We start from the raw sequence: 25,584 nt of genomic DNA on the forward strand, positions 1-25,584 counted from the left end.
CCCTCATCAAAGCTTGGATTTCAAGACACACGAAGAAGTCTCCAATGGTAAGAAACTTGAGGTTGCTCATTTTAGAATCTTTGGTTGTCCTGTATATTTTCATGTACCAAATGAGAAAAGGAACAAGTTGGAAGCCTCTAGGAAGAAAGGTGTATTTGTTGGATATAGTGAAGATTCAAAGGCATGTCTAATGTATGTACTTGGTTAAAGGGATGTGGAAGTAAGTAGAGATGTTACTTTTGATGAAGACACTACCCTGGGAAAAGCAAGAGATCTCTCTATCACAAGAAGGATGATGATGCTACTAAGGGTCAAGAAGAACCTCTGATGGATGATCCCATGCCCAATGTTGATGGCCCGATGGATCCACTTGATCCACCTCCTTTTGGTCCCTCTACCTCAAAGAAAGGACCACTATGGCTTCGGGATACACTTCAAGCTACTTAAAATCATGTTGCCTGATGAGGAACATTTCGGGAAAGTAAGAAGCCCACCAGGTATCAAGGATACTTGGCTGCCATGAGTACTATCATTCAAACTGAACCTTGCACTTTCGAAGAAGTTGTGAAGCACCAAGGATGGAAAGATGATATGGCTGAGGAATATGAGTCAATCGTGAAGAACAATGTCTAGGAAGTGGTGCTTGACCCAAGGACAAGTACGTGGTCACTTCAAAATGGATCTACAAGATTAAACATGGAGCTAATGGAAGTGCAAAAAAATATAAGGCAAGGTTCGTATCTCATGGCCTTTCTCAAAAGGAAGGCGTTGACTATGATGAGATATTTGCAACAGTTGCTCGATACACCACTATACAATCCATAATTGCTCTTGCTGCAAATCAAGGATGGAGCTTGCATCAAATGGATGTCAAGACTGCATTCTTACATGGCTGACTTAAGGAAGAATTCTACTCGGAATAACCTCAAGGGTTTGAAGAGCAGGATAGGACACATGTATGCAAGTTGAAGAAATCCCTCTATGGATTAAAGCAAGTCCCGAGGGCTTGGTATGAGAGGATAAATAGCTATCTTATGAAGTTTGGATTTACAAGAAGTTATGATGATCTGAACTTATACTTTAAGGTTGAAAAGGACATGCCACTTATGCCTGGTGCAGACCCTCTCATTTATCAATGTAAGAGGAGTTGACTTCTAAATTCGAGATGAAGGACCTAGGACTAATGCATTACTTCCTAGGCTTGGAGGTCTAACAAAAGCTAGGTGAGATTTTCCTCTCAAGGAAAATACATTGTGAAACTATTAGAAAGATGTGGCATGGTGGAATGCAAGTCAATGACTACACCGATGGAACTAAATTTCAAGAAGCTATGTGGAAGTGTTACTAGTCTGGATTTGGCAAATCCTACTGAATATAGACAACTTGTGGGAGCTTTAATGTTCTTGGTGAACACACGACCGGACATATGCTTTGATGTTAATACATTGAGTTAGTTTTTGGTTGAGCCTCATCATATACATTAGGTTGTTGCAAAGAAACTTTTGAGATATCTTCATGGTACTATCAACCATGGACTTAGGTACATTGCCAGGAATCTGAGATTACATGGATATACTAATATTGACTGGGCTAGCAGTGTGGTGGATAGAAAAAGCACATTTGGATGTTGTTTCTCTTTGGGGTCCACTCCAATTTCATGGATGAGTCGAAAATAAAAATCTATTGCACTAAGCAATGTTGAGGCTAAATATATTGCAGCTAGGATAGCTTGTTGTGAAGCCATTTGGTTGAGGAAGCTCTTAAGTTTGCTAATTAAGAACGTGCTGGATACCACGGTCACTTATTGTGATAATCAAAGCAAGATTCGCCTTTCAAAGAATCCCATGTTCCACGATCGATCCAAGCATATTGATATTGGGTACCACTTTATCCGAGATATGGTACAACAAGGAGCAGTAAAGCTCCAACTCATCAGGACCGAGAGAGACTTGGAATCGTGGAAAGACCCTCCCATGAGGGTCCCGATTGAGTTAAACATTGAGCTTTGGGAGCTCCTGGGGGACTGGGGTACTTCTTGGAGTTATATGAGCACAGGGTGAGTGGTTCACCTTCCCCTGTGGAGTACATACCCCAGCATGTGAGCATAAGGTGAGTGGTTCACCTTCCCCTATGCAGTACATTATATGAGAACAAGGTGAGTGATTCACCTTCCCCTATGGATACCCCAGCATACATCCTACCCTTGCAGTCTGGGACTCTTGGGAAGTACCTCTCATTTGGCCAATGAGTTGGAAAAAGTGGTTAGGGTTAATTAGTACTACCAACGGACGTGTCAAGTACTACTATATTCCCTATGACTAGGATGCATGATGTTCAACAACTTGATAATTAAGGATCAAGCCTGGTAGGGTTTCTATCACCTGGACATGAGGACTTGCCTCTATCATTTTGGCAAGTCCTCATGTCATTTTCGATGTTGACAATTGGAATTACTCCCTAGTTAGGAGGGAGTGTTAAAAGGTGCAACTAGGGGCTAATTCCTCTTCCTAGAAGCCCCTCTTTTGATGGCTCATCACTCATTAGACTACCCTTGATGGGATCATCCTTCACTTTAAAAATTAGACTTTTTGGACACCTACAAATGCCCCTTCTTCAAGTCGCGCCCCTCTTCATGTAGGCTCGCTTCCTCAAGAGACATGTCTTTTGAACCCCATGTTGATCCATATAAATACAACTTAAGGTCACCTCATTTTGCCATCAACACATCATACATTCCTCTCTCATCATCTGATTGGTTCATACATCCCGACGCAGACACGTGCGAAGGGTTTCTTGGCAGCTCTGTTTTTCTCTACATTGACTTTCAGTAGTTGACTATGACCAGCGTTGACCAAGGTGTTTTGGCACTGTTTGATTGTGATTTTTGTGGAATATTCTCTATTTGGGCAGGCAACATCTTCTAGCATAGATTTCGAGGATTTTTGGGTAGGTTGACCAACGTTGACCACAGACTTCTCTCCTTTGACCGCAGAATTCTGGATTCTTTTGGCCCTCCTTTGACCAGCTTGGGAGGCCACACTGATTGGTTGTTTGACCGATTTATTTGGAGGTTGTTTGACTGGGATTTGACCTAGTTTGACTTGACTGGTTAGGGCATATTGATTGTTGTTGACTAATCTCAGAATTGCAGACTTTTGAAAGATCAAATTGGGCTTCTTGTTTTGGATATTGGTTGGTCATCTTTCTTTGGATAGTCAAATTCTTGACTTTGACTTTGTCATCATTATACTAAATTGAATCTTTGTATTCATTGTCTTGGCTTGTCTTCTTGTGCATATCGTTGATGAGGTTCTATCTACAATTACTGTCAATGATGATCTAAAGTAAATGCTAAGTGATTGTTACTGAAATCTATTGTGATTGAAATCTTTAGTGGAATTGTTATCAGGCTAATAAGAAATTGAAGTAATTGTTGCAAGCATATAGAACATACCATAAAAATTAACAAGGCTCCACTTATTTCATTTTGATCATCACACATTTATTACTCTTTTCTCCAAACGAGTGCAAATTAGTCTCCTAGATTCGACTTGGGCAAAATGTGAACCTTTTATGGTGAAAGTTTCTCTTGGAGATGGTTTCTTGCATGGAGATGTTTTCATGGGATTGAATGAAGTGTTTCTCTGGAGAATTTCGTAAGTTTCATACTTGTTTTCTATGTTTTTCATATTATATTTGCATAGTAGGGTTTTTATTTTGTGCCATAATTAAATGATAAACCATGTTGAGATCTTGCTCCATTATAGCATGCAAAATTGTTCTCCTTGAAGCCTACAAGGAAACTATGAGTGTGAATTCCTTATATTTAAATTCTCCACTGACAATGAAATCGCTAGGGTATTGATTGGATGTCCTAATCATCCTCCCCTTACTTCAACAAGGTTGTTTTCATTGAAACAGCCCTAAAAGACTCCATTTTCCAAATTAGGTCAAGGCACTAATCTTTTATTATGTTGATCACCCTTTTAATTAATTAAATTTCTTCTTCTCTTTCCTTTTTCCTAGATGTCTAGGGTTGGCAGCTCGGGTTTTTATGTGGAAAATTGCATGAAAGTGAATTCAAGTTTGACATTTATGGTTCATTTAGGAATTACATTAATAAGTTACAAAAAGCAAAATCTAGCATTGTTGCATCAATAGTTACATCTCTAATTTGTCGTTTATGCATGCTTTCAGTCATAAAATTCCATCAATAAACCTTAATTTTTGGTGTCTATTGGAAGGCCGTACTCCCTTTTGTTGAATATCCATTAAAAGGCCTTCTCTTTTGTTGTTATATGATATCATGTACATTATCTTTGCAAATCAAAAAACCCTAGCTTATAACAACCATCAATTTGGTCTAGGAATAGATTACTTGGATCTTGGCATAGAATATCTAGGCCTTCTAGGTTTTGTCGGTGCTTTATCACATCTTATAGACCTCTTACCTATCACCTTGAGCCATATTAATTGAGTATACAATCGAGCAACAAAGACTTAAGTAGAATCAAGTGCTTCATTTGCCATAAGAATGAGCATTGTGCATCACAACGTTCGGAGAAAAAGGGGAAGGGGAAGGGGAAGTCCCAAGAGACATCAACATCAACAGAGGTACAACTTGATGAGTTTGTAGTGAAGTTCAAAAAGGAATTCTCATTGGTCTCTTGTCTATCTACCAGCACCATCACGAGTAGTGCTTGGTACTTGGACAGTGGTGCATCATGCCACATGAAAGCAGCACAAGAGTTATTCAATAGTTTTATGGAGGACTCAGATCTACACACAAAGCTTCACAATGATTCCAATTATGCAATAAGGGGTTTTGGGACCATTATGTTCCAACTTGACTCAAGAGGATCACTATAGGCTAATGATGTGAAATATGTATTGGAACTAAGAACTTGCTCTTAGTCTCAACTATGGAGGACAGAGGATTTGTTGTGATATTTCAAAAGGGTGAGGAAATCATATATCCAGAAGGAGCTAGTCTTAAAGGTCATTGCGATTAGAAAGGGCAGTCTCTAGAGGTTGCAAGGGAAGCCAGTACAAGCCTTGTTACTCAACAGTGACAACCCATGTGAGTTGTGGCACAACAAAATGGAACACTTGCACTACATGGTGTTGTCAATCCTGAGGGAGATTGTCACTGGTCTCCAAGAGTTCAGTATCAAGCAACAGGGCTTGTACATAGGGTGAGAACTTAGAAAGAATGTGAAGTAGTAGGTCCAACGGGATCTTGGATCTCGTTCATTCAAATGTGTGTGGATCGATGTCAATGGCATCAGTGCAAGGGGGCACTAAATTTCAAAAAATATATATATAGATAACAATTAAACAAAAAAAAAAAAATCAAGCGAGGTTTACGAATTATAGCGAAATCCCACTTACAGGAGCTTGTGGCCTAATTGAATTAATTGGTTTGTGATGGTATATATACACCCCATGGCTAGGCCTAATTCAATCCTAATGAGAGGTATCCATATTATGCCCAAATTTTCCCAAATCAGGTCTGCAATTTGCTCGTGCTTCCTGCAGTCCCAGTCTCTAGGAAACCCTTGCTTCCTTGCAAAGATACTTAGCCTTCTTACCTAGCTCTTCTTACATATATTGGAGAGGAAGTCTTAAATGGATCGGGCTCGATGGATCTGAAGGAACGTTTTGTCAATAACTTTGGTTAGGATAAGGTTGTAGCTTCACCTATGATTGATGCTTGCAGTTAATAAAGAAACTCATGTCTTGTTTCCAAATTGCATTGTTATCTTATGAATGTTAATTTGTGATGATGCTTACGATGATATATATAGATATACATACTTGTACTTTGAATTCGATGACCTGATTGTGTCTCTGTGATATATTTTCAAGTCCTCACATGTTAGAAGAAGATTGAGGGTTTGGACCCTACCAGATTTACTTCAAACATAGGACCTTCGATACGTCTCTAGTCCAAACTTTTGTGAATTCAAGTGCTTGATCTGATTGCATGAGTTTTCTTTGTGATCTTTTTATTCCACTCTGTTGAGGCTCTCAACCATAGCCCTTGGGAACTTTTCCGTACCACATTAAAGAAGCACAAGAGTTATTCAATAGTTTTAAGGAGGACTCAGATCTCCATGCAAAGCTTCACATTGATTCCAATTATGCAATAAGGGGTTTTGATACCATTATGCTTCAACTTGACTCAAGTGGATCACTGGAGGCTAAGGATGTGAAAGATCATATTTCTAGTTGGAATTTCCAGAAAATATTTATGGGTTATGGAGAACTGTGTCTTAGCCTCTCCACAAAGTTTCGAGACTAGAACACCTTCGATGCTACAAAAACTAACAAATTCACCACTTGAGACATATCTCAAACTATATCCAACTGTACCACGCAGGTACCTCAACACATACTTTGGTGCAACCCAATGTACCTGCCTCGACTCGACCATATACTGGCTTAGGGTGTTCACTGCAAAGCAAATATCCGGCCTAGTGTTAATAAGGTACATCAAGGATCCAATCAATTGCCTATACATCGTGGCATCCACCAAATCAAAATTTGAAGCGAAATCACTCAGCTTCTTCAGATTGGTCTCCATAGGTGTAGTCATGGACTTCCAATCCATCATGTCGAATCTCCTCAAAATCTAAACAATGTACTTCCCTTGTCCCAAGAAGTTCTCGTCAAGTCTCTGCAACACCTCTAATCCCAAGAAATAGTGCATCAGGCCAAGTTCCTTCATCTCAAACTTTGAAGCCAACTCCCTCTTGCACCTGACAATGAGCCTCTCTGCTCTAGTTAGGAACAGATCATCCACAAACAGCCCCAAGATCAAAGGATCACCATCAACAATCATGAAGTAAAGGTCAAGATCCACAACACTCTTGGTGAAGCCCAAGCTCATAAAGTATCCATCAATCCTAGAATACCATGCCCTAGGTGCCTACTTGAGTCCGTACAAAGCCTTCTTCAATCTGTAAACATGGGACTCCTTCCCAAGCACCTTCGAAGCCCTAAGGTTGATCTATGTACACCTCCTCCTCAATCAGACCATTGAGGAATGTAGTCTTTACATCCATCTGATGTATCTTCCAACCCATAACTAAAGCAAGAGAAACAATAGTTCTAATAGAAGTGTACTTGGTGATTGGAGCAAACATCTCGCCATAGTCCACTCCCTCTTTCTAGGAGAACCATCTTACCACGAACCTCCTTTTGTACTTCTCGATGCTACCATCTGTTGCATGCTTGATCTTATAAATCCACTTGGAAATCACCACTGACTTCCCTTCTGGTCTCGAAACTATCTCCCACACATCATTCTTCATGATAGACTGATACTCCTCCATCATGGCATCCTTCCAAAGCTATTGGCATGTTGCCTCCTCATAAATAGAAGACTCGGAATCAATAATGTTGCTCATCAATGCCATATAACCCGAGTACCTTTATGGTCGTTTACTCTCCCTGAAAGTAACTCTAAGAGTTGCATGCTTCTTTGCATCCTGCAAAGTGTCACGAAGCTACATTGGCCTCTTCCTAGTCACTGCAATATCTGAATGCACTAGATCCAATATCCCCTTGGACCTACTATCATTGCTCGAAAAAGATCTCTTACCATTCTTGCCGAGTGCACATCCCCTATAAACACCATCATGCTCCACCTGAAGCTTTGGAAGACCTGTAACCAACTTCCTCAATGCTTGTAAAGCCCTGTAATGCAAGTGAGCAAATTTTCGATGCCATAACTCACATTGACTAATACTATCATGTACCAATGCTTGGGTTGGCCATCTTATCAGTTTGCATTTCCCTCCCTCTCAAACACTAATCAAACCTGTTGAGTCCATGTTCGAGCCCTTAGGCCATATAAGAACATATCCATCCACAAATGCAACTTTGTATCCTCTATCCTCTAATGTTGGGATAGAGAGCAAGTTTTTCTTCAATCCTGGTACAAACAAAACATCTCTCATGTGAAGTGAATCTTCATACTCTAGCTGAAACATTATTGATCCAACTCCTTTCACTACATATATGGATTTATCCCCAAGTTCCACCTATAATGTTGAGTCTCTCTCTATCAAATCAGTGAGAGCATCTCGAAAACTAGTCATGTGCCTAAAAGCACCATTGTCCACCAACCTAACATCGTTGCCATCTGTAATAGTGCCCGTAAGAGCGAAGACAAGGAAATATTCCTTCAACTTCTTATGTGGTGGAAGCTCATCATCAACAACAACATGGTTGCTAATGCACGCTTGTTTCTCTTCATTTTCTTCTAAGGACATAGGGAAGCATAGTGTCCAAAATCACGACAATTGAAGCACTTGATCTTTGACATATCCTTCTTTTGATCCTAAGTTGGAGCAGGTCTTCCACTTGTATTCTTCTTATCAAACTTTACTAAGTTTCTTCGTCTTCCTTTTCCTTTCCTTGCATGGGTTGCAAGAGCTTGAGTTTCTTCTTGTAGATTCTGCAAGTTGCTTTTGGACAACAGTTTGGCCTCCTCTTGGACACAATCAGTCCATAGTTTATCAAACTTGGGTAGCTTCTCTTATGCACAAATTCCTTGAACAAATGGATCCCATGAGGAAGGGAATCCATTGAGAGTCACTGTAACAAATTATGTATCATCAATAGAATCTCCAATGGCTCTAAGCTCATCTCTCAACTGAGAGGCTCTCATAAGATAAGAAACAACAAAATCTAATCTAGAGTCTAGACATCATAACACTCTGATGTTGATGCCTCAAGATTAGTTGCCTACTAATGCTACTACTCTCGTACAATCCCACCAAAGCATCTTATACTTTTTTGCCACTCTTCAAACCAGCAACATGAGGAATCAAGTGATCCTTTATGGAATCTATCAAGATTCTCTTAGCCTTGGCTACATCCCTCTTATATTTGGCTTTCTCTTCAAATCCTTTTGGCTCTGTAATGACTTTCTCCACATGATCCTAAAGCTCATTTTCTTCCAATGTAAGAAGCATCTCGGTCTTCCAAGATCTGAAATTGGTAGCACCATCCAACCTATCTTCAACTCTAAGACTTGGCGCCATTTTGATGAAAGATCCAAAAACCAATCAAGCTATTGAATATTGTCTCTTAGGCTGACTTCATCAATTGATCTTTCAACAAATCTCTGATACCATGTTGAATTTTCTATGCAAGAATGTCGTAGATACAATTTTCTGCCAGGTAATTACTTCTTGATGATTTTCAACCAGTATTTATGCCACTGTTATCATTGAATAATTGCACTTCAGAAAATCTCAACAGTAAATACAGCGGAAAGAATAAAGATCACAAAAAGACAACCATGCACAATAGAGACAATAAATTTTCCCTGGGAAACCCAACCTCTGGAGAAAACCCAGCAACATTTCATTAGAAGAAATTATTCTTCAACAAGGTTTACAAATCAGCAATTTGTCTGGAAATTTGTGCCAATATACAAGTCTAAGTACCAGTCAAACATGGTAAAACAGCAGCAAGTTAACACTAGTTAAACCAACCACAATATACAGAAGTCAACACTGATCAAATAGTCAAACTTCGGCCTTAGTCAATATGTGGTCAAATCTATACCGCAGTCAAATTTGTATTGCAGTCAAGCCTTCAACTTGGTCAACAGTGAAATAGATTTACACATGCAGCCTCCAAGACTTGGTCAAAAACAGTTCAGTCAACTTCAGTCAAACTCGGCCTCCTCACACTTGCGGCTATTCAAGAGAGATAAGATGATGTTGATTTGGGGTAGCATCGGATGTGCTCTAGCCATGAAAATTGGTGGAGAGGCTAAAGCACATGAGATCTCCAAGACCCAGAAATGGTTTGGACAAATTGTACCCAGTTTGGGAGATATTAAAATAATTAATATTTTTAAAGGAGTTCCTAAGTCTAAGGAAAAAATAGAATATTAATAGGTATTAATATAAAACTAGGTTAGAAGGTTCCAAAAGTCATGGATCAAGCCAAATCTAATCTTAGCCATTGATTAGAGATTTAATCTCGATCGTTAAAGGACCAACGAGAAAAGTATAAGAAGAGGCTTGAGGGTCAGTTGGAGAACACACCAGAGTGATCAGTCATTCGATCTTCTAGAGCAGGGGTTGCTAAGAGAAATCGAATCAGTGATCAAAGTTGCAGCGAGAGGCAGTGAGTACGAGGCAGAGAGGCAGAGATAGTGCCGAAAGACCAGCAAAGAGGCAGACGCAGAGCCAGAGAGAGCCACGCAGAGGCTAGCAGGGACTGCGCAGAGGCCAAAAGGGCATGTGTCATCCACGCAAAGGCTGCAGGAGTGACGCAAAGAGCCAGAGACGCTGCGCAAAGCCTCAAAAGGCTGACGCAAAGGTTTCAGGTTGATGTAAAGGCCAAGAGGGCTAATGCAGTGCTTCAAAGTGTGAGGGAGAGGGTTTCGTGGGGCAGACTTTTTGAATATCTGCTTCCGAAGAGAGGTATTACTTCCGGGTTATTTTTCTCTGTCGGGAGAGCCAGTTTGGCACCCATTGTACTTAAAAAGACTGCATAATAATGAACCCTCAGAATTGTTGCACTGGTTTTCCCAAGTTGGGTTTTTTTCGGGGACGATTGTCCAAAAATAACGGTGTCACTTGTGTGTTTGTCTATTTCTTTCTGTTGTTGATCTGTAGATGGTTGAGACTGCATTGTGTTTATTTCAGTGTTTATATGGTTAAATAACTTGTTAGTAATTAAACAAGTAGGCGAAATAAACCAGAGAATACAGATAAAATTTCCAACGGGTAATACTTAGAAATTTCAACATGGTTTCAGAGCGTGGTTGCAGATCACAGGAGAGCTGAAGGCATCAGCTGAGCAGAGCATTTGCAGCAAAATCAACTATCCCGAGTGACATTAGTCCTTGCAAAAGCAAAAGAGGAAGGGTTGACGCAGAGGGACTGCGTCATCAGTCTGGGCCAGAGAGAGGCCAGCGCAAAGGCTGAGGAGGGCATAGAGAGGCTCACGCAAAGGCCAGGAGGGCTGACGCAGTTGGATGAGGGAGTTGTTTCACCGGTGCCAGGATTGCGCAGAGCCAAGAGGCTCAATCCTTCAGTTGTTGGGGCAAAGGAAGTTGTGGGCAGTTTGCAGGAGCGAAGCTAGTGGGGTACTATAGTCAGAACAATACCTAGCAGGGCAAGACCAAGGTAGAGGGAATTGCTGCCGAGGCGAATTTCTAGCCAAGGAATCTGGATCATTGTTGCAGTTGCACAGAGGATCGAAGAGGAGCGACTAGACAGTTGGCAGAAGGATTTCTAGGAGGGAAATCGGGACTCAGAGGGAGTCCAGAAGAGAACTTCCAAATGGAAAGTAGAGAGACTCAGCAAGATTCGAACTGAAAACTTCCAGGTGGGAAGTAGAGAGACTCAACAGGAGTCGAACCAAGAACTTCCAGGCAGGAAGTAGAGAGACTCGGAGGAGTCGACAGAGAAGAGCTACGAGATGGCCGTGAATGAGAAATCAGGACAGGCTAGACGAAGCGTCCAACTTTGTGGTCTGGAAGGCCAAGATCTTGTCCATTCTAGACAGACATCATCTCAAGGGCTTCGCCTTGAGAGTGATGGCTATCCCAGTTGACCCGATAGCTAATGAAAGGTACGAGGAGGCAATGGCTAAGGCAAAGTATATCATCCTTGATGGGGTCAAGGATCATGTGGTTCCACATATTGCCGAGAAGGAAACGGCAAAGAAGATGTGGGACACTTTGAAGACATTGTACCAGCATACTTCCGTGCAGAGGAAGATGCTCCCGGAGAATCAGCTAAGGTCATACCAAATGCAGAAGAGAGCAGATAGATGTCTTCCTCGGTCGGTTGAAGGAGATCCGTGACCAACTAACTTCCATAGGGGCCACGCCGAATCAGGAGTTGATGGTAAGGACCGCACTTAACACAATCTCCGAGAACTGGAAGACATTTGTCCAAAGCATACTGGGCAAGACGAGTCTTCCGGATTGGGAAGAACTGTGGGCGGATCTTCGTCAAGAAGAGATCAGACGGCTGACCAAGGCAAGAAGTAGTGGTAAAGGGGTTAGGATCAAGAAGGAAGAGAAGAGGATGCAGCTCTAGCATCTGCTGGAAAGCAGGAGAAGAGAAAGAAGGACCTCTCCAAGGTCAAGTGCTTCCATTGTGGGGAACTGGGTCACTATGCGAACCAGTGTCCGAGGAAGAAGAGTAAGGGAGAGGCTTCTGACTCGAAGGCAGCGCCAGCGAGGGCGGAGAAAGAAGTCGAAGAGGATGACGATTGTTGCATGAGTGCTCATGTGCCACTTAAGAAGAAGTAGGGAGACATCGAGCTGTAGTCAGACGGACTACAAGCGATGAGGTGCAGGATCCTTGAGGTACCCAACCTCTTAGATTATACCTTGCTACGAGAGCCACGATGAGGAGTAGCAGGACTGGTGGATGTAGGTAGAGACGAATGCGGATGAAGCGGTAGAGAGTGCTACAATGCAGGAGTCCCCAGGCAGCACGAGGCTAGCAGGCTGCAACAGTGTGAGAGGCACAGGAGTGTTGCAACGGTGCAAGATGGCACAAAGAGGTGTGCAACGGTGCGAGATGCAGGGAGTTGTTGCAGCAACACAGAGGTCAATAAAGGGAGCACTTGTTAGCGACAAAGGGAGCTTCAGCATCGGGAGTGTTTCTAGCCTGACAGGAATGTCAGAAGTTGGTTGGAACAGTGACTTACTTCTCAGTAACTAAGTTGCAGTGCAGTAGCAGTATGCAATAGCACGATGCAGCATGATGAGAGGGGGATGCAGTGCAGATGCAGTGTTGGGAGGATGGACCAACAGCAGCACGAATGCAGAGCGAGCTGCCGTACGGATGCAGCAGTGGCAGTGGCAGGGCCATGGGCAGTAGTACAGGATGCAGCAATGCAAAGGATGTTGGGCAGGGAGGCCTAGCATCAACACAGGGACCGATGTTGGATAATCAAGGTGATGCTCAGTGTGGAGTATTACTAGAGCACAGTCCTTGCTATAAGAGGGAGTGTTGATTTGGGGTAGCAGCGAATGTGCTCTAGACATGAAAATTGGTGGAGAGGCTAAAGCACATGAAATCTCCAAGACCCATAAATGGTTTTGACAGATTGTATCCGGTTTGGGAGATATTAAAATAATTAATATTTTTAATGGAATTCCTAAGTCTAAACTTAGGAAAAAATAAAATATTAATGGGTTTTAATATAAAATTGGGTTAGAAGGTTCCAAAAGTCATGCATCAAGCCAAATCTAATCTTAGTCGTTGATTAGAGATTTAATCTCGGTCGTTGAAAGACCAACGAGAAAAGTATAAGAGGCTTGAGGGTCAGTTGGAAAACACACCAGAGTGATCAGTGATTCGATTTTCTAGAGCAGGGTTTGCTAAGAGAAATTGAATCAGTGATCAGAGTTGTAGCAAGAGGCAGTGAATACGAGCAAAAAGGCAGAGATAGTGTCAAAAGACCAACGCACAGGCAGAGAGGCAGACGCAGAGCCAGAGGGAGCCACGCAAAGGCTAGCACGGACTGCGCAGAGGCCAAAAGGGTCTGCATCATCCACGCAGAGGCTGCAGGAGTGACACAGAGAACCAGAGAGGCTACGCAGAGCCTCAGAAGGCTGACGCAAAGGGTTTCAGGCTAACGCAAAGGCCAGGAGGGCTGACGCAGTGCTTTAGATTTTGCTGTAGAGGGTTTCGTGGGGCATACTTTTTGAATATCTACTTCCGAAGAGAGGTATTATTGTCAGGTTATTTTTCTCTGTAGGGTGAGCCAGTTTGGCACCCAGTTGTACTCAGAAACACTGCATAATAATATAACCCTCAGAATTGCTGCACCAGTTTTCCCAAGTTGGGTTTTTTTTCAGGGGACGATTGTCCAAAAATAACGGTGTCACTTGTGTGTCTATTTCTTTCAGTTGTTGATCTGTAGATGGCTGAGACTGTATTGTGTTTATTTCAGTGTTTATATGGTTAATAACTTGTTAGTAATTAAACAAGTAGGCGAAATAAACCAAAGAATACAGATAAAATTTCTAACGAGTAATACTTAGAAATTTCAGCAGATGATAATGAGAGAGAAGATGAATTGTTCTTGCTTGGTAGAGAAAATGAGATGTCACATCATCTATTTATACTTGTCGAATGGGGCAAAATAATCCAAGCGACACACCCTTTCATTTGGTTGGGCCGAGTTGGAGACCCCTTTTGCCATACGAGAATACCTCCCAATGCTACAAAAAAAACCAACATTCGGGAGCCCCATTCCCAGGTTTGTTAGGAGGCAGATTAAGGAACAACACTGTGGCCGAGCTGGACGTGAGGCTGCAGATAAAGGTTACCTGGACAGAACCGTTGTTGGAGCACGTTAAGGCAGTACATCCTTGTCAAGGTCTTCCTACGGCAGCCTGTTAGGATTTCCTAAGGTCTCCCTGTGGAAGACTAAATGGTAGAATTGTGGCTGATTGATGGCAACTACTGCGGCTGGTTAAGGATCTTCCTACAGCACCTGGCTAGGGCTCCTGTATAGCAACTAAAGAAGACTCTGTCAGCACATGTTGGTTCAGCAGGTCAGCGATAGTCAGCATACAAACCTGAGAAGCAGGACTATAAAGGAACCAAGGCATTCAATTCAGTAGGGTATAAATAGTATAGTAGATTCTTAGTCAACTATTCTGTAAGTGGATTGAAATTTTGTGGGAACAGCATTCTTGATTTAATTTCACTACTGTTGAATATTTTTTTTAAAAGATAATTTTGATAGGGAACTAGCAACCTCCCCAGAACAGCCCACAAGCCAGATATATCAGGAACTCATAATTCAGCCTAGGATTGGGATGTCCGGAGACCACTACTGTTGAATATTAACATTACAGTTGGGATGTCACATGTGCGGCTATCCAAGAGAGATAAGATGATAATGAGAGAGAAGATGAATTGCTCTTGCTTGGTGGAGAAAATGAGATGTCACATCATCTATTTATACTTGTTGAATGGGGCAAAATAATCCAGGCGACACGCCCTTTCATTTGGTTGGGCCGACTTGGAGACCCCTTTTGCCATACAAGAATACCTCCCAATGCTACAAAAAAATCAACATTCGGGACCCCCATTCCCAGGCTTGTTACGAGGCAGATTAAGGAACAACACTGTGGCCGAGCTGGAACTGAGGCTGCGGATAAAGGTTACCTGGACAGAACCTTTGTTGGAGCACGTGAAGGCAGTACCTCCTTGTCAAGGGCTTCCTATGGCAGCCTGTGAGGGTTTCCCTAAGGTCTCCCTGCAGCAGACTAAATGGTAGAATTGTGACTGATTGATGGCAACCACTGTGGCTGGTTGAGGATCTTCCTACAGCACCTGGCTAGGGTTCCTGTATAGCAACTAAAGAAGACTCTGTCAACACAAGTTGGTTCAGCAGGTCAGCGATAGCCAGCATACAGACCTGAGAAGCAGGACTGTAAAGGAAACAAGGCATTCAATTTAGTAGGGTATAAATAGTATAGCAGATTCTAAGTCAACTATTCTGTAAGTGGATTGAAGTTTTGTGGGAACAGCATTCTTGATTTAATTTCACTACTGTAACAGGAATATCTTTTTTTAAAAGATAATTTTGATAGGGAACTAGCAACCTCCCCCAGGAAACAAGGCATTCAATTTAGTAGGGTATAAATAGTATAGCAGATTCTAAGTCAACTATTCTGTAAGTGGATTGAAGTTTTGTGGGAACAGCATTCTTGATTTAATTTCACTACTGTAACAGGAATATTTTTTTTTTAAAAGAGAATTTTGATAGGGAACTAGCAACCTCCCCAGATATATGCAACAGCACGCAAGCCACATATATCAGGAACTCATAGTTCAGCCTAGGACCAAGACGTCTGGAGACCACTACGGTTGAATATTAACATTACAGTTGGGATTGTTTTGGTGGACAGATAGTCCCAATCTATAGTAGTTTGCTGTTGAATATCTTTATATTATTAACGATACCTACTGTTATATGAATAGATGAATGTGCACTACTGTTATGGTATATAACTCTTTTCATGATATTTTGAAACCCTAGACAAAAATAAAACCCTAAGGGCAAAATTCCCTTGGGACATTACATGTGTTGAGGTACCTAAGAAGTACAGTGGAGTACGGTCTGAGGTATCGTGTGCAACATAGTACATACCCATTAAAGAGGGAGCATTATGCTATAAATATGCACTGAATTTTAGACTGACAATGTTGGATCTCAACCTGGAAAGCTACTTCAAGAAGATTCTTCTGGACAAAGATTATTAGTGCCACTGCAGCAAATAAATATGCTTAATATTTGATTTTTTGTTCTATTAAAATATCCCTCTAAAACTATTGTCTTATAGTTAGTTTTTCATAATATTTGTGATCATTCAATAGGCCCTAGTTTTACGACATCAATATGCCAACAACCACATTGAGGCAGCCCTTTGACTAGCCAGTAACAATATGAATATAGCTGAAAAAGAAGCACGAGACTGCAATTCCAATGGATACTAAATAGGAGATATTTGGGGTTTAAGGATATGACAACACAGGGAAAAAAGGCTTATGTCTCCACAGTTCCTTGGATTCAATTTGGGTTTTAACAGAAAGTCTGTAATGACTAATGCCCCGTGACAATGATATTAACTTAGAAAGAATACCCTGAGAAAAGAGAAAATGGTTAGGCATGAGATGACTAACCATATTGTGGCTTCTTTTCTACTAACTTTGACACATGTACACGCAACAGAGTTTAAACCATGATAAAATATGCATTCAATAAATGAGAAGAATGGCAATTGAGCTTAACCTAAAAAGTAACATTGATTCTTGTGAAATTCTCACCAACCTTTTTGGCATTTCTTTTGTGAAATGCTACTGGAGATTCTTCAACTTGCTGCCCTATTGCAGAACCATGAGCATCGTTCACAGGATGTCCTAAACCAACATGATTAAAGTTTTAAACATATTAGCTGTCACTCTGGATTTAGTAAAAACTATTGTAAGATAAAAATGAATGAAAAACAGTGGTCCCCTTAAATAAAGAGCAACCTTATACACATTCATTGTTCATTCACATTCTCTCCCAAACTTGAAAACTGCAACCTTCATTAAGACAGCCTGATTCAAAATTGGCTGTTTTCAAGCGAAAGGGCATATTTGCCTATAATAAGGATTGGAGGTAAATATGGAGAAAACCTACCTGATCCAACTGCATTGCAATTAGTTGGTCCACTACTGCTCACTGGAGTGCTCCTTTCAGGGATCAAGACAATTTCATTTGAGAAGTCTACATCACCTCTCACCATTTCTACCTGGAAATAAGCAATAAACATTGCAACAAGTGATATTTTTAGTCACTCCTTCCTGGTCCATTCACAATGTTGTTTCATGACACATACTAACAATAAACTGAGAATCATATACCGCAAAATCAACAGTAACACAGAAATACTTGCCTCGTCATCCTCCCCAAATTGTTTGGAAGGAGATCTAAAATTCATTAAATCCATGGCCATGACATCATTGACACCTTCCTTGCTGTTAACTACAGCAAGATCTGGTGATTGAGAAGCACCACCAAAACTCAATCTTCTTACCCCACTGCTCCCCCCTTGCTTTGAAGGGTTTGATGTGGCATATTCGGGTGCCTCTTCATCTTTATCTCCTGAGCATGGTTTACATGCATCTACAGATGTACCCTTAACCCCACTTCTGCACTTCTTACTTGACCCAAGAGCAGCCGAAGATCTTGAAGGTAGAGTTGGGGACATTGATGGACTGACATATTTTGTTTGCTTCGGATGAATTTCTTCAGGTGGCATTCTATCAGACCCTGCAAATTCCTTTGGCAAGTGCCCAAGCTGCCATTTAGTTTTTTCCTTGGGTACCACTTCATCTCTATTTTCAGATGTACTTCTATCCCCATTGCTTCTCTTCCTCCTTGACCCGAGAGCATCTGAAATTCTTGAAGGTGGAGTCGGAGACGTTAATGGACTGCCAGTTTTTGTTAGCATCTGAGGTGGTGTTCTATCAGAACCTGCAAATCCTTTTGGCAACTGCCCAAGCTGCAATAGAGTTCTTACTTCATCCACACTTAAGGATTGTGAATTGATAGTGTTACTTGACTCAGTCTGGGATTGTGGCAAGGTATTCAATGTGTCAAATTGTGCATCTTTTGGATGTGGGTTTCCTATCTCATAGTTCCCAAGTCCAGATCTAGTGAATGGCCCCTTCTGTATGTTCTCTGAATCTGTTTTCATATACTCATTTAATAACCTCTCGAGAGCGCTTCCCATGGAATTGTCAAAAGATGACAACAAATTCTTGGGGGGCATGTTGACTGTTTCTTCAGTTTCAAATGTAGAGATGATTCCTGCATTTTTCAACAAAGGAAAAATGAGTTAAATAACATAGGTGTAACTTTTAAGTAGACAAAAAATGAACCAGAGAATTACCTAGAGTACAAAAGTAGGAGTGAAAAAAATCTCTTCGATAACTATGTGGGGCATTGTCAATTTCAATTGTTGAAGAAACAATACACTATCAAACCTTTTCCTTGAAATGGATCTAGTTGGAGATCATCAGCACAATGTGCCATACTATGCTGATCTTGAATGTGCATAGCACTCCGCAAGTTGCTATCCAACTGAGCATCCTTTTGGAACTGCAATTCATTAATAGCAGTCTCAGGAAGAGATTCTTTATTTCCTGACTCTTTAAGCGATGTGCCATTATTTATTTCTCTATTTCCAGCTTCAGTTTTCAATTCACAAGTCTGTCCTTCAGAGCCAGTGAAAGTAGACAATGGGCATTCTTCCTCCTCTATCTCCAGTTTTTCTTCATCTAATTCCATAATCTTTTCAGTGTTCCCAAGCAGCTTTACATCATATTTCCTGGGCATTGTTTTCCTGGCAACCAAGGGAAGCATATTAAACATGCTACACAACCAACCAATACTATCACTCAAGTACCAAGATAGAATCCACACACCTGCCCGTCCCTTGTCGTCTGACACGTGTCTTAAGAGATTGACCGCAAACGGGTGATTTTTCTCCCCTCCATTTTCTCATTATTCTTTCTGCAGCTGTAATCAAAAAAATCATGCTAAGCCACTTTTCAAATTAGTTAATAATAGGGTAAATAAAGCTATACTATAGTAGGATAGTAGGTACTAGATACAAAACTTCAAAAGTCTTATTCAACATAAAGTCAATTTAGACAAACAACACAATATTTTTACATTTACTCAAACTGAAAGTTATTGAACAACGACAGGCCCAGCAAAGACCCTTTGACAAATATGATAAGTAGTGGACATTCAACATTGTTTATGTATTGATATGGTTTTAAAAATCAACAAATCCATGGGTTAAAATAGGCAAATCTGTAGAACAATTTTATATTCACTCTAAAATGCCCAAAGCCATAATCAAAATTTACAAAGGCCAAGTCTTGCTCCATGGTTTTCTGAAGCCCACTCTGACAAACCTATATCCATTAATGCACGTTGATATCCTTTTTCTCACAAGAGAAAAGAAGCAAATGACAAGAGGAATCTTTGTGGGGATCCATTAGAGCTGGTACTCCTCTATCTGGAAGATAATTCTCACTTAAGCTTGTCAACTGAGGTGAAAGAAACTAGGTAGTAACTTCCAACATAAGTTTAACTCAGAAAAACTAAAAATGTCTGTATGATAACAAACAACCCTTTAATCATTCACTAGAATGGACCAGGTAGTTGCAACCATTTGCAGAACGTAGAATATTTTGTATATGATACTGGGTTGCTCAAAGTTCAAAGTTTCAAACACAGTAATTTTGCCTCCTCAATATAGTGTAAGAAAAGGAAAATAAATTACAAGTAATTAAGGATAGGGATTATATTTGATTATAAAGATTGAGTACCCTGCTTGGTAAGTTTTGGTATCGTTCACAAAACATTCTGTCAAGCCCATCAGGTATGCAAATTTAGATTGATAATCAATTTGGGAGAGCATGTGATCTGTAAGAAGCTGTCCAGTGAATACAAGACTAATGAGAATGAAAGTTGCCAATGCTACTGAGATACTAGCTCCGTCAGTATTCACGGAAGGATGGCTCATATTCAGCTTGTGACCATTCTGCTTCCTTCATGAAAGCTTTCAAGTTATATCTCCTACTGCCATATATCAAAATTGCACGCTTAATACATACTAATATCAAAGTTGCAAGCTTAATACATACTAAATTTCGAAAGTAGCCTACCACATTATGCCTATCTCTTGCAGTCCCTTATGCTATTTCGTTAACTAGATTGCACAGGCCCAGGAAGCACATTTTGATGTGTTCCGGAATTTTGACTAACAGAAAGAAATCCCATCTAAAACAAGGACGAGGAATGGGCATGCGTACATTATTTAACAGGGTCAATAATTATAGATAGTTTGTCCAAAGAGTAAATATATTAAATGCTTTGGTAAACAGCTTGATGTCTTCAAGATGCTTTATCGGAATAGGAAATCACTATAAATTAAAATAACTATTTATAGGTTTATAACCGATGCTGTGTAGGCTAACTTCTGCAACCAAAAACAAAGGTTGATAAGGTGGTTGAAAAACTATTTTAAAATTTCGTAGCTGGGTTAAAAATAGATCTCCTCCCCACACTTCTGAGCATATGGCTCCTTTGAGCGACACAATCCCTTTCCCCGTTACACAGACAGGCTATTCTGGCTACACAAAGAGAGGCTGGTTGGTCTCTTTGTATATATATTATAGATAAGATAAGATAAGATAATTATATATAATGTCCAACTAATGACCACAAAGTAGGTCAAAGTGACTGTTGAGTACACTGATGTATATACAAAGTGGGAGAACCAAACGGTCTCCTATAAAAATACAATGCATGAAGTAAATCAACATCTGGCCATAGCAGAGAAGATCCATGAGCTAATAGGTCTGAGGATCAGACCCATCTCTCCTAACATCTGAGACTGAATGAATAACACTGAAGAAACTCAACAAAGTCTGTTGGCCCGATGAAGAGTCAATGGCAAGTGCAGACTGTCCACTAAATCGTTTCCTAGGGGGGTTCGCATGCAGCTGAATGCTGGAGGACCTAGTCCGTCTCCCAAGAACGGATCTGAGACAGAACTGCTACTGAGATCTCGTGTGGCAAGGTGAGGTCCCACAGATCCTCACTGATCTGGAGTCTGGATACGTACTGGTATCAATCGATCTCTTGGTGCCCCTGTCTAAAGGTAGTACCCTGAAAAATGTCGTGATCCTCTGTGTGGGGTCTGGTCTGATGGGAGGCTGAAGAATATGCGCTCAGAACCTAAGAGCCTCCTGCATATATAGGGCCAAACATCTCTGATCGGGATACTTGAAAAAGTCAGCGAGGGTCTGAGAATCTCTGAACAAGCAATGAAACCTTCCTCTGATCTCATAGTAGACAGGGCATCCAAGAATGAAGTGCACCTCGGTCTCCACTAGAGATAACAATTACTTACTCCCAAATATTAGCCATTTCCATGTGTTTTGACTCTGGTGCGTCAGTTTAAATTTCCTTTTTTATTACATCTGCATCATCAAATCCCAATTGAAGGCAAATTTTATTTCCTACATTGCAAACTCACCCTGTTGTATGACCCACTCTATGCTGGTTAACTCCAATATTAAACTATGTTCTGGCCTGGTTTCCCTATGGGCGAGCGCCTTTGGTTTTCTTGGTTTTTCTGTGAACTATACAATCAAGGAGGCTCATTGAAGATCTCTTACAGTTGATCTGATTTTCTTCAGGCAAACAGGTCCTTTAGCATCCATGCTCTTTGTATCTATATATTTTCATGACTTGAAGGCAATAGAAATTAGAATTGACATCTCACTTCCCCAAAAAACATATTTCTAACCACCGGTTCAAATTATGCAACCACTATATCAAATTTTACATAAAAGTCAATGACGTGACTGATATCTAAGTTGTTTGATTTCTGCTGAAAAGGCCAATTATTACTTAATTTTGAAAAAATTGCACACGAATTTTTACCAAAAAAGCATAAACAAGATAGAAGAGTAACTCTCCCGGACATCAAAAAGCTGTAAAAAAACCATTTCCGTGCCAAATTTTCTTTAATGAATCTTAATTTTTTATGATCATAAAAGGAAAAAGCAATAAAATCAATGAATCCTAGTTTTAGAAAATCATTAGAAAAATAGAATCTTACCCTCCTGACGTTCAAAAGCTGCAAAAAATTCTTCCACATTTTCCATGTTACTGGGATCCCTCTGTGAATTCAAATTTGATCCAGATGAACTGCAAATGAAAAGGCTGAGTTAAACACAACTGCCAGTTCCTGGACTCAAGAAATTGACGGTAACCTTATTCATACAAGGGAACTGTGACTGACAGAATAAGTTAGTCTAGTGTAAGATTCAGTTGTCAGCACTTCTACCATAATATGGACCGTTGGAGGTATGTTCCTCTCAATGCACTTATTGCAGACAAATATTGCTTGGCAATGTAAAGAAAACAAAAGGCCATTCATGCTTGACACGATTTCAAATTTATGCAAAGTCCTGTTGAATAATCCAGGGGAGTGTAGAATCATAAATTAAAATAACATGTACAAAAAATCCACGCACGACGCAAGCACAATTGAAATGTGACCAAATAGATATACAAGCATTTTAGAATTCACCAGAGAACTAAATATATTACGTCAATACTCACGTTGAGATAATGTTGAAAGGCCGTCGAGTAGATATACGCCCGCTACCTTCTCTTCTTATCCGCCGATTTGGACAATTTTCTTTGGGCGGCACATTTTCTTTCGATAATGCAGGTAGCTGTGCAATTTTTTCCATGTTTTCAGAATTATTACTCTGAAGTTCAGAAGCAGCATAAAATTCATCCGAATCTTCCAAGGTTTTGGGATCTCTCTGTAAATTCGTACTTGATCTGAATGAACTGCACTCGGAACATCAGAGAGTTAAACACTGCTGCCTCTTCCTGAACTAAAGAAATTAAGGGCTATAGTTATGCATATGTATTTGAGGGAATTGCGACTAATGGTGTGTAAGAATTCAGTTGTCAGCACTTCTCCCGAAATATGAATTGTTGGAGATATTTTTCTTGAAGCAAAGTAACTGCAAACAATATTTGCCTGGTAAAGAAATATACAAAGCAAAAGAGTATTCACAGTGGACATAATTGTAAACATGCGCACTGTCCAGAATCCAGATGCATAAGCGAGGGGAATTCAGAATCATAAATAAGATGTCCAAACAAACCATGATGATTACGAAAATGGAAATATGGTCATATAGATATGCAATCGTATTATAATTTGCCAAGAAACTAAATATACTACAAAACTCACTTTGAACTTATATCGAAAGGTGGCTGTGTAGACACATGACCACTGCCTTCCATACTTCTCTGCTGCTTCGAACAAATTTCATTCGGTGGCAGATTTTCTTTACCTAATGCAGGTAGCTGTGCAATGTCTTCCATGTCCTCGGACTGTTGATTTTTGGGCTTATTGTATCGAGTTATATCACTATGGTTTTCTGCAGTATCTGACCTTCCTGTGCTACTTAAAATTGCATTTGCCTGTTCAGTGACAATGCTAGTTTTCTTGAGCACCTGCCAAACACAAATTCCAAATGTGTCTTGATCATAAAACATAAAAACATAAATAAAAGTCAATAAAATTTAAAAGGCGGGCCTCAAAATCGACAAGTCAGGGCACCAATATCCAAATGCTAAAAAAATGCAATTCATGCTTTACTCTGGAACACACACAAACCATGAAACCATGAATTAGCGTTGAACATGCAAGTCATGATTTACAAATATTCAATAAACAGTTTAACACCCTTTTTCCCGTTTGATTATGGCAGCTTCAGGCTGCAGCCATGCACACAAAATGTCTGGTTCCATGGCCAGCCCAGAAAATCTGCCCCGAAAATCTGGATTTAGCCGATCTGCCTTCTATATCCACAATTTTTTTTTGCAACAATAACATGTAAGAAACAGATTGCGGCACCGTTGGGCGTCAGGTTTTTGAGTGCAAAAAAGGAGGGTTTGACCTCAGCGGTGAACCCTAACTTGGCCTGGCATTGATCGCTTACAAAATGAAAGACTAAATGAGGAGAGATTGAAAACAAGTACCTCCTGTCTCAGTGCCAGATGAAGGGTTTGAGTTTTGAATGGATCAACTGAGTCTTGCTTGACAATACCCTTGAACAAATTGGGCATCAAAGAACAAAGACTGTCGTGCTCGAATGGATCTTCTGGAGAAGAATGCAGCGGCTGTGCTGCTGCAGATGGCATCGCGGTTGCTCAAATCTCCAGTGTCCGACATTCAAAATCTGCACCTGCACCTCCCCCTCTGTTACGCTATCATACGATTAATACAAAAAAAGAAAACGTAAAGAAGGAGATGCAGGTATCTATCGCAGCTATATCGAGATGGGGTGTTTAATCGAGTCCAGATGCATTTGTCAGAGATTTGCAAGGACTGCCATGAATTTATTCCCTGTGAAAATGAGCGCGAATTTAAGTAAGAACCGAAGAAATGTGATCCAGATTTCTCAACAGCAGGTCCAGTGGATACAGAGAGCTGCAATGACATGCTACATTGGGGTTTAATACAAACCTCTGGCCATACAGAACTAAACCCTGGCTTCTTATAGCAGAATGCCGGTGTCTTCAAGTTTTATTTACCACGCCTCTTTAAGGGGGAGGTTCCTCTAGACGCCTTCGTCGTCTGTTCAAAAACTATAAAACACATGCCATGTGTTTGTAGCAGCTACTTTTGCAACACGAATATGTCACCAAAGTTGTGCCGGTATATCACTATCTGACGATGCAATTTCTTCACTGTTATATTTTAGCAGCGATTGATACTGTAAGAGGCTGGGTTCCGAAAAATAACGAATCTATTTTTAAGGCCAGTTTCAAATGTTCAAATTTCAAATCGGCGTTCAACTTAGCCGGACCCATCGGAGTTTGAAAAAAAATTGTTTTTTTTTATTTTTTTAACCATACGGTGAAGCTGTAATTGTCTGTTTTGATTTATGGAAGACTTAGGATCAATTTTCGTAGCTGTTTCTATATAATACCAGGAGTACATCCAACTACCTGCAAGTCGGGTATATTAAGATCCTATGATTTTAGCGAGAGCTGACTCACATGTCACCAAAACGAGATTGAAAAATCCACCCCTTTAACTTCCACCACATCAAATTTAGGGAAAAAAATTATATCTTCATGTACATCAGGTCATTCTTTTAAGTCAAAGGTAGGGAAAACACAAATTATATGCCACCAAAGTTTGTGGAATTGTTTCCCTGTTTGACCTTTTCCGTGTATATTCACACCCCAAAAAAAATTACATACCATTTTCTATATACGGATTCAATTTAAATTCAAAATTTGTAAAAATATAAAGTATATTATTCATAATTTATTAAATTAAACACAAAATCTATATATATAATTAATATTAAATAGGTTAATTTGTTTATTTAGTAAGAAGGGTTTGGATTTTGTAGGAATTTTAAATTGAGTGTTATTTAAGTGTTGCAATAATGAAAT

The 25,584-nt window shown here is 40.3% G+C and overlaps 1 protein-coding gene across 3 annotated transcripts in view; it reads right to left on the reverse strand.

Moving 5' to 3' along the window:
* Nucleotides 1-24,926, reverse strand: part of LOC149229489 (uncharacterized) — an 81,149-nt gene extending 56,223 nt beyond the window's left edge. The window contains exons 1-10 of one of the 3 annotated variants that reach the window (XM_089378668.1): nt 24,644-24,926; nt 24,157-24,362; nt 23,363-23,628; nt 22,714-22,950; nt 22,208-22,296; nt 18,990-19,083; nt 18,549-18,907; nt 17,456-18,372; nt 17,200-17,311; nt 16,846-16,934 (exon numbers count right to left, since the gene is read on the reverse strand). In XM_089378668.1, the coding sequence (XP_089234794.1) occupies nt 16,846-16,934; nt 17,200-17,311; nt 17,456-18,372; nt 18,549-18,907; nt 18,990-19,083; nt 22,208-22,296; nt 22,714-22,950; nt 23,363-23,628; nt 24,157-24,318 (2,325 nt within the window). In that variant the 5' untranslated portion in view covers nt 24,319-24,362; nt 24,644-24,926. Of the gene's footprint in view, nt 1-16,845; nt 16,935-17,199; nt 17,312-17,451; nt 18,373-18,548; nt 18,908-18,989; nt 19,084-22,207; nt 22,297-22,713; nt 22,951-23,362; nt 23,629-24,156 lie in introns of all 3 variants that reach the window. The other 2 variants (XM_089378667.1, XM_089378669.1) reach the window with 2 other exon arrangements.
* Between the last annotated feature and the right edge of the window lie 658 nt (nt 24,927-25,584).

Source organism: Pinus tabuliformis, chromosome J, assembly GCF_031772625.1.
Source record: "Pinus tabuliformis cultivar Carrire ecotype Pingquan chromosome J, CPIR1, whole genome shotgun sequence".
NCBI lineage: Eukaryota > Viridiplantae > Streptophyta > Pinopsida > Pinales > Pinaceae > Pinus > Pinus tabuliformis.